Below are 9804 nucleotides of genomic sequence, written 5' to 3' on the forward strand. Positions count from 1 at the left end.
AGCCGTGGGCCGTGTCCGTGCCCGGGCCTCACAGCCGGGAACAGGGCGGAGGCCGCATGACGTAGCCCGGCCAGCCCAGGTGACCTTGACAGCCCGGTGTTTCCCCCAGAACGCCCCGCTTCCGGGTCCGGCCCGCAGGCCTAGGGGAGCTGGGCCCCGCGTCCCGGGCTCGCGGCCGTGGAGGCACGCAGGCCGCACCGCGCCTGCGCGCCGCCGGCGTCCTCCGGCTCCGCCCCGCCTCGTCCTATTGGCTGCCTGGCCCCGCTGTGGGCGGGGGTTGCGGAGGAGGGAGCCGACCGGATGCCCCGCCCCCTCCCGTGCGGGCGAAGTCGCCGGCGAGGTGCGGGGCGAAGCAGAAGCGGGCGCCTGCCTGAGCCGCCCCGGCTGCCGTCTGCGCCCTGCCCTGTGAGTGGGGGCCCGGGGGCCGGCAGCGGGAGGGGGCGCCGGCCGCCCGCCGTGGGGGCGGGGAGGGCAGTGGAGGCCGCCCCGGGGGCGGCCGGGGCTGGGGAAGGGGCGCGGGAGGCGGGCCGGGGGCCCGGGGCCCGGGGCCGGGGGGGGGTTGCGGAGGATCCCGGGGCTCCGAGCCGGGGCCTCAGCGGGGGGCCGGGGGCGGGCAGGATGGGGGTCCTGACCGCTGGGGGCCGGGCGGGACGTGGGGTGCGGGGCGGGCCCAGGGCCGGGGGCAGGCCCAGGGCGGGGAGGGGGCTGGGGAGGCGTGGGGCACCCGGCGAGAGGCCGCGGAGTGGGACAAGGTCACGGAGCGGGCCCCTCCCCCACGGCCCCTCCCCCGCGCCCTTGGCCTCGGGCGGCCCCCGGTGGGCGCCGGGGCGCGCGCCCGGCGTGTTCGGCCGCGTGAGCGCGCTCGGCCGCCGCCTCCGCTGGGGATGGCGAGGGGCCCGCACGAGCCGGCATCCGGGCAGCGGCCGGGCCCCGGGGCCCCCTGGGAGGAGGAAGAACCCGGAGCTGGTGGCCCCTGGCCCCCCGGCCGCATGCGAGGGGCCTGGCCCGCCGCCGCCTTCCATGCCCTCCCCTTCCCCTCGGGGGGCACGAGGCCTCCAGGCTGGGCTTCGGTGCGGCGGATCTCCCCCACGCTCCAAGCCTCCGGGCAGGGCTGGGAGCTCCAGGTAGGCACCTCGGGGTGGGTTAGGAAGTGGAGGTAAAGGAGCGCGGAGTGAGCTCGGGTCACATCTTCCTGTGCGGCCGTGACCTTCCTTGGGCAGTTTTTGGCAGAGGCTGGAGCGCTGCGGCTCGCTAACAGCAAAAGGGTGAAGCGTGGCCCCGGATCACAGCTACTGTCTGAGGCCCGATATCATAAGAACTCAGGTTCTCCCCGCTCCAGGGTGGTGCCACTTCTGCTGCCCTGGGGTGACTTACATCTAGGCAAGAAAACACGTTTCCTATTCATGATATCCTTTTTTTTTTACCAGTTCATGGGAATATGAAGTAGGGAAGAGGAGGTATCACTTTAGTATGTATGTTCTCACAGGTGAAAATTTAAAGTTAATGATGTTTACATAGCTTCTGAAAGTATATTGTACTATATCAGGAAGTCAATGGTTTTGACTTGCTTTAAAGAACACTGAATTATTAAGTTTAGAAATTTGAATTCTGGTTCCTGCTCTGCTAATAACAATGGGCAGATAAATTTATCTTTCGGTCAGTTATTTCCTCATCTCTAAAATGAGAGGTTTGACTTAGGAATGTAGGATTTAGAGCAGGAAAGGAACCCTAGAGATCATCCTTAAGTGGCCTATCTACACAGCTGGAATCCGATTAAAGTGATTGAGAAATATTTTAACAAAATAAAAATACAATAGGACATAGAAAATGTGATTTTTTCCCTTAAGTCAAATATGTGACCACTGGAATCCTTAAGCAATTCTATTTGAGTTTAACAACACTTCTAGTCCAACCCACTGGAGATAAAGAAATTGAAACCTGTACAAATACATGTTCAGGGTCACACAAATGGTTCTTTATGCCACATACAATCACCATCGTTAATTCCAAAGGTTTTTCTCCTGGGCTCCTTCTCATCAGTATCCAGAGGTTTAATTATTATCTCCATACAGATAATTTTCAGTTCTATATATTGAGTCCTGGCTCCTCTCCCTAACTAATCTTGAATCACAATTGCCTAAGCATCTCAAACTCCTCATTCATGTCTAAACAGAACTTAACATCTTTCCTCAAACCCCAGCATTTTCCTAATTTTTTGAAAGCACTGTCTAATAACAAACTTGGTGATAGCCTCACCTCCCTCTTAACTCATGTGTCCAATCTGTTGATACAACTTTATCATTTCTATTTTCATAGTATCTCTCATCCTTTTTCTTCTTGCAGTCACCACCTTGGTTCAAGTTCCTCTTCACCTTTCACCTGGTAAACAAAAGACAGAATTAGACTAAATACAAAAAATGAATAATGCTCATTTGTATTGTGTAATTGTGTGACTTTAGGAAAGTTACAACTTCCTCAAGCATTAGCTTCTTTTTCAGTGAAGGGTGGGGTTTAAAGGTGGATGGCATATATGGTCCTAGCCAATTCTAGGCTTCTGTGAATCTGAGGGCAATAAGTAGTCAGTAATGGTAGGATCATATTGTGGAGGACCTTAAATTCCAAGCTGAGCAAGCTGAATTATATTCTTGGGTAATGGGGATTCATTAGAACAGGCAAATAAAATAAATTTTTTAGGATATTTATGTTAGTTCTGGTTCTGTATGCTATGCTTTATCCAGTAATTAGTAATTCCTTGATCTGTACATTTGATTAGGCCTCATTCTCCAAAAGCAACAAGCCACCCCAGGACATTTTACTTTTGTCTGGGGATGGCATTCAATGCAAAAACTATATTTAGCACCTGGATCATGAGTTAATTAGGTCTCATCCCTGAACAATTCAATATCCTTCATAATAGTTTACCTTCTCTGTTCTGAAAGGTAGAATGAGGCTAAATGAGCACAAAGATCAGCAAGAACAAGTTGAGGAATTTGAAATAATGAGTGCCAGCAGATCCTGGAGGAGAGAGGAAAAAAAATAGAAAGGAATTGAGAAATGGAACAGGAGTGGATGTATCTAAGAAAAGGGGAGAAGAGGGTAGCAACTGAATGGAACAGAGTTGTGTAGATAAGTGTTTCACTGAAAAGATTTGGAACTGATTGGAATTGAAGATGACGTTTAACCATTCAAGTTGTCATTTTTTTCAAAGGCTCTCAAACTTAAGGAAAAGAATGCTTACTGATAGGATTTCACTAACAGTGCTTCATTTAAAACATTTTTTAACGTTTTTTTTTTCCCCAGAGTGGGCCATATGATCAGAAATGTGTGTACAGGTTGCATTTGTTTTTCACCATAGTAATTATTCCAACCTTGCTAGCATAAAGTTTGGAAGTACTCAGTTTTATAGTAGTAGTAGTAGTTGTTATCAAATGGTCAGAGATCCATAGATGTGAGTTAATTAAGTTTTTTGATATTAGTTTCAGGCTGGCAACATTTGATTTATTTTTAGCCTGCTGAAAACCCACCTTTTTTTTTTTTCTTAAATGTTATTCTCTGCCCCTTCCAGTTTTGGTATATTTTGCTAATTCTTATTTGGAAATAGATTTTATTTTGGGTAGATGATTCTCTGAAAGCCAAATTTTTAGCAGTTGTTTTAGTTTTTGAAGGAAACAAATGGCTGATGCTTTTTTTAGGTTTTTTTTTTTTTTTGCAAGACAAATGGGGTTAAGTGGCTTGCCCAAGGCCACACAGCTAGGGAATTATCAAGTGTCTTGAGACCGGATTTGAACCCAGGTACTCTTGATTCCAGGGCCGTGCCACCTGATGCTTTTAACAAGCACTCCTGCAGCATGTTAAATGTTGGAATGTTAGGTGTTTAGTTTTCCAAGTCTTAAGTTCAGAGATGGTGAACTTTCTGTTTTTGTCATTGGCTTGCTATTAAAAAAAAAAGTGTTAGTAGTGTTTGGAATTTTAGTCTGACAGGCAAATGTGGTTCGAGAAGAAATTAATGAATGATCAAAATTTGAGGCACTTTGGACAGCATCCTTAGCCTTTTGTAGTTTAAAGTACTTTTTGAGATGTAAAATACCTTTCAAATTCTCTTTTAGGAAAGCTTTTCCAACCATCTACCATGTCAACGGACAGTGATGTTTCCCTTTCCTCTTATGATGAGACTTCAGGATCAAAACTTGCCCGAAAAGCCAAAGAGGCACCATTTGTCCCAATTGGTAAGTCAACTGTAACAAAATAATAATTTATCTAAAAGTTCCTTCTAGTTTTTTCCCTGAAATCCAAAGACTTGGACATCCTTTTAAGGAGATTCTGCAAAGGCATTTGTTTCAATAAGATGTGACACATGAATATATAAAACAATTTTGATCATTGTTCATTTGTCAATTCAGTTTAAAGATTTTTTTCCATTCTGAAAATTATCCAAATTTATTAAGATTTTAATTATGACTTTAAATTTCTATTCATTATTCTTTCAAATGATTTTAGTGACCAGATGTGATGGTGCAGGCAGGCCTCTAATTACTCCTACTTTTGGAGGCTGAGGCTGGTGGCTATCTTGAATTTGGTAGTCTGAGCTGAAATAGAGCTATATATAATCAGGTGTCTGCATAAAGTTAGATGCTGATATGATCAGCCCCTGAATGGGGTGGGGGAGGGGAAGAGGGAGGGTACTTTGGATTTCTTGTTCAGGTTGGTAAAAAAAATAGACCAAAACTTTTATGCTGACCAGTAGGAAGATAGGTCTTGGGAGTGGCTTCCACACTTTTTTCTGATCCATTTTCAGAAAAGATGAAGATGGTGATGATAATCCACTGACTGGTAGGTTTGTAATTGATAACAACTTGAGGGAGAGGGAAGGGACAGGGGTTAAAGTTCATAAATCTGGGTTGATGGAAAGATAGTGCCATTAATAAAAATGTTTGGAGTTGGAATAAGTTTAGTGGAAAAAAATGAGTTATTTTGGTCATGTTTGTTTTGAAATGTCCAGCAGGCATTTGGTAATGTGGGCCTGGAGAAAGATTAGGGTTGACTGGATCTGGGATTCCTCTGCACTGAAACAGTGTGGTTTGTTGGAAATATCACTGACTCTGGGTTTAGAGATCCTGACTTCAAATTTCTCCTGTTGGACGCCTGTGTGACTTCACAGAATACACTTCTGTAGACCTCTGGTCTTTATCTCTAAATAGAGGGTGTATGACTGAATGACCCCTGAGATCTCTACCAGCTTATAACTATGTAAAAGATGATAAATTTGATGGTTACTCAGGAGATGCGATGAGATCAGATAGGGAGAAAGTATAAAGAGAAGGGGATGGACCAACATGGAGTTTTGGGGGGATGCTCACATTTATTGGGTAGAAAACAGCTTGTTTCAGAAAAGGTCTTTGAGAAAGAATGGACTCATAGAACAGTATCTTGAAAGCCAGAGAAGGACTACTGTGTCATAGATTTGGAGCTGGAAGCAACTTAGGCCAACCCTTCAAAATGAGGGGGAGTTGAGATCCAGAGAAGTGAGTGACTTGTTCCAGGGACTCACAGTTAGTGAGTGGTGAAGCTAAGACTTAAGCTCCAAAACTTGCTTCTATTCCTCTTGCATCAGACAGAGGAGGGGGTAGGGGACTGTTATTAATTAATCAAATTTGAACTCAGGTCCTCCTGACTCCAGGTTTGGTGCTCTATCCATTGTGCCACCTAGTGGCCCCCCCCCCCCCATTTCTGTAAGATGCACAGATTCATTCAGTTGGTACCTGCTGTGTACAGTGAGGAGTTCCATGATAGGCAAAGTAGAAAATTTAAGCATGCTTCCTTCATGGAACTCATAGTCGTATAAGATGCAAACATAGAAATAACTAATTCCCTAGGTGAACTATAGAAGATAGTTGTTGATTTAGTTACTTGTTTAGAGATATGATACTTGCTCTTTTTTTCCTATTTGTGCATTTGGTTTGTGTTCTACCTGTTGATTCTGTGTCTCACAGGAATAGCAGGCTTTGCAGCTATTGTTGCATATGGATTATACAGACTGAAGAGCAGAGGGAATACTAAAATGTCTGTCCACCTGATTCACATGCGTGTGGGAGCCCAAGGCTTTGTAGTAGGAGCAATGACTATTGGTAGGTTCTCCATAGCAAACATTCTATTATTCAATGAAATTTTTCATTAATATGTTTTTTAAGATGTATTAATATGCTGTTAGTTGAGTTGTGAACTGATGCAACCATTCTAGAGAGCAATTTGGAATTATGCATCTTTTCCGAAGTCCTACTCACTCATGATTTCTTTTTTTAGGTTTTTTTTTTTTTTTTTTTAGATTTTGCAAGGCAAATGGGGTTAAGTGGCTTGTCCAAGGCCACACAGCTAGGTAATTATTAAGTGTCTGAGACCGGATTTGAACCCAGGTACTCCTGACTCCAGGGCCCATACTGTGTCCACTGCACCACCTAGCCATCCCCACTCATAATTTCTTATAGATTAATATTACTCCATCTCATTCATATACCATAATTTATTTCAACCATTCCCAATTGATGGGCATCCCTTCAGCTTACAATTCTTTGCCACTACAAAAAGAAATACTATAAATATTCTTGTACATGTAGATCTTTTTCCCTTTTCTTTATGATCTTTTTGGAATATAGACCTAGTAGTGGTATTCTGGATCAAAGGATATGTAAAGTTTTTGTATACCTTTTGGGTATAGTTCCAAAATGCTCTCCAGAATGGTTAAAGCAGTTCACTACTCCACCAACAGTATATTAATATATATATTTTCAAAAAAATCCAAAAAACAGGATAAGATAAATAATATTTAGAAAGATTCCTACAGTGATTTGCCTAGTATCTTTTGCTTCCAAAACTAAGTGACTTTTAATCAGTTCATCATTTAATACACTTCAGAGTCATGAATTATATTGTTGACTGTTACTAGAAGTTAACTGTAGAATTTTGGATGTTCCATTGTCTGGGTTTTGTTTCCTCATCTATAAAATGAAGGGCTTGAACCATATGATATTTAAGATCTTCAGTTCTAAATTTCATCCTCTTAATATTCTTTGAAGAGTTTGGTCTTTAAGCCAATTTAAAATGGTAAAGAATATTTTTCCTAGTTGTGTACGTGTACAGTAATGGCATCTTTAAGTTAATGAAAATTGCATTGTTAAATTACTAGCATAAAATTCTGTTTCGTCTCACTACTACTGCCCTAGTATAGGATTTTACTACTTCACATTTGAGTTGCTGGATTAAATAATTGGTCTTTTAACATATTTTACTGCTAAACTAGTATCAATGAAACATTAAACAGGAAGGAGAGAAGAGACAGTCCTTTACCTTAGTGAGCTTATACTCTAATGCAAGAGACTGAGCCAATATCTTTAAGCATAAGTTTTAGAAATACCATTCTCTTTGGATGAACATCATTTTGGCATAAAGTGACCTTGACTTCTCAAAAGCTGTGCCAGTGTAACAAAAGCAATTAGGCATTTTACTACTTGGAAAGGCTTTATGTACTAGATTGGCCATAAAAGTTTTGGTTTTTTTTTTAGAGGAATAGACTTTCTTAAGTTTGGGAACATTATAAACATAGGGCTGGTTGTTAGGTGAGAGATCTTATTGCTTGCAGCAACTCATAAAACTATTAAGGTGGAGAAGGCCTGTAATTTACAATTCCACATTTTCAGTGTATTGGAAATGTTTTACCAACAATGAAGCAATCATGGGTAAATAATGTTAGCATTTTATATTTATTTGTGTATGTGTGTATATGTAGTTTTTTATATATGCATATATATAAAACTAGATATTAAAACATGGCAGGAGTGCAGAATTAAGACTTAGATAAGAAACATTTATTGAATTTTAATTCTGTCACTTGATAAGTACCAAGGATTCTTCTTTACAAAAATCCTGAACTTGGAGCCAGGATACCTAGATTGTTTGAATCCTGGCCCTGATACTTATTTTGCAACCTAGAACCAGTCATTTCTCTGGTCTGTTTATTTATAAAATAAGGCTAGACTAGATAATTTCTGAGGTCTCATGATTTATGATTTGTCTCTGCTACTTTGGCAGCAGACAAATAATTTTGTTCTTATGATCTAAGTGGAACCCCATGAACTAGTTAAGGAATTATGAAGAGTTTACTTTATAAACATTAAGATAATAAAGGAAGATAAAAATGGAAGTATGCGCAGTATCCTGAATTCCTTTTGTAAATTTTTTCTTAATAAGTATTGCCTAGGGGCAGCCAGGTGGCGAAGTGGATAGAGTACTGACCCTGGAGTCAGGAGGACCCGAGTTCAAATTTGACCTCAGACACTTAATTACCTAGTTGTGTGACCTTGGGCAAGTCACTTAACCCCACTCCCTTGGCAAAAAACAAAACAAAAAAAAGTATTGACTGTTGTGGCGAATTTTAAAAAAAAGTGCCTTGGTTTATTTCATATAGAAACCCACATTGAAAATCTAACTACCTTTTCTTTACTTTTAGGTATGCTGTACTCCATGTACCGGGAATACTGGGCAAAACCCAAACCTTAAGAGGAAAGATGCTGTCTAAGTGCTGATGATGTTTTATAGAGCTAGATACCTCACATTGAGGTTATGTTTAAAAAAATCATCTAGAGGTACACAGTTCTGAAAAGCAGCACATATCAGACATAATCATGATATTTAAGATTGGATTTTTTTCAAGGAAGCTTTAGTTTCCCAGGTGATTCAAGGTATGCTGATTGGTATCCAAAAGTTAATTAGGGGAGCAGAGTTAATACAAAAGAACTGGTCATTGAAACTTACTTAGGTGAAAAACTATTGATATTTCTCAAATCTTAAACATTAATGACTAAAAAAATTAGAGACCCAAGACTCAATTTTGGTTTAAGATGGGACATATTTTGGGATATAATATGGGAATCTGCTTTAAAATAGAGGAAGCATTTACCTCCTTTTCTTGTAGAAATGTGTAACTTAATTAAGTCTAGGTCTGCTTGGCTTTGACTAGGTCCAAAAGAACATTTGTAAGAAAAACATGAAACAAAATATTATGGCAAGTTTTCCTCTCTACCTTCATCATAGAAAACTTGTTTATATTTAAGATGAGCCTTGAACACTTGTTAACCAGGCTACTTAACATAGTAGTATTTATTATAAAGTTAGTTAAAGATGAGAGACTTACTACTGTTTTTTAAATGCCATCTGTTCTATATGTATTTGAAATGTTTGTTCAGCAGTAAAGATAGAAATTTGAAATGTGTGCAATATTGTTTTCTAGAAGTCATGTCCAACTGAAAAATATATTTTAAGAGTTGATGGTTTATCACAATATGAGAAGACTAATGTGAGCATTCTTCTTACAAAAATGTTGACCTATTTAATGCTTTGTTATTTGTAGAATTGTGATATTTAAGATGAATTTACATTCCATGGTAATAACATGGTACTGATATTAAATAAAATGAACACATCACATGTCTTATTTTTTTATTATTTTTTTTTAGATTTTTTTTCAAGGCAATGGGGCTAAGTAGCTTGCCCAAGGCCACATGGCTAGGTAATTAGTGTCTGAGGTCGGATTTGAACCTAGGTGCTCCTGACTCCAAGGCCAGTGCTCTATTCACTGCACCACCTGGCTGCCCCCAAACATCACATGTCTTTTTACCCTATTTTAAGTTGACATAATGGAAGTACCTTGTCCAAGTAGTACAAAAACATTGTATATTCCCAGAAAAGTTAACTTTTTTCCCCTTGCTTTAAGTCTAGGATCAATAGACTTCAATAGCAAAAATCAAAAAAAAA

The 9804-nt window shown here is 41.3% G+C and overlaps 1 protein-coding gene across 2 annotated transcripts; it reads left to right on the forward strand.

Moving 5' to 3' along the window:
* The first annotated feature begins 276 nt into the window (after nucleotides 1–276).
* Nucleotides 277–9477, forward strand: HIGD1A (HIG1 hypoxia inducible domain family member 1A). Of its 2 annotated transcripts, none has more exons than XM_074197843.1 (4): nucleotides 277–405; nucleotides 4107–4226; nucleotides 5991–6125; nucleotides 8501–9477. In XM_074197843.1, exons 2-4 carry the CDS (start codon nucleotides 4130–4132, stop codon nucleotides 8548–8550), a joined length of 282 nt encoding a protein of 93 aa, XP_074053944.1. In that variant the 5' UTR covers nucleotides 277–405; nucleotides 4107–4129; the 3' UTR covers nucleotides 8551–9477. The 2 variants fall into 2 exon arrangements, with proteins under 2 accessions (XP_074053944.1, XP_074053945.1); XM_074197844.1 differs by lacking the exon at nucleotides 277–405 and adding an exon at nucleotides 1044–1124.
* Nucleotides 9478–9804: the final 327 nt, after the last annotated feature.

This window comes from Macrotis lagotis, chromosome 8 (genome assembly GCF_037893015.1).
Source record: "Macrotis lagotis isolate mMagLag1 chromosome 8, bilby.v1.9.chrom.fasta, whole genome shotgun sequence".
NCBI lineage: Eukaryota > Metazoa > Chordata > Mammalia > Peramelemorphia > Peramelidae > Macrotis > Macrotis lagotis.

Coding starts and splice junctions, on each gene's coding strand:
- HIGD1A (XM_074197843.1), top strand. CDS start 4,130: ATGTCAACGGACAGTGATGTTTCCCTTTCCTCTTATGATGAGACTTCA. Junction 4,227..5,990: donor GGCACCATTTGTCCCAATTG/GTAAGTCAACTG, acceptor TGTGTCTCACAG/GAATAGCAGGCTTTGCAGCT. Junction 6,126..8,500: donor AGTAGGAGCAATGACTATTG/GTAGGTTCTCCA, acceptor CTTTACTTTTAG/GTATGCTGTACTCCATGTAC.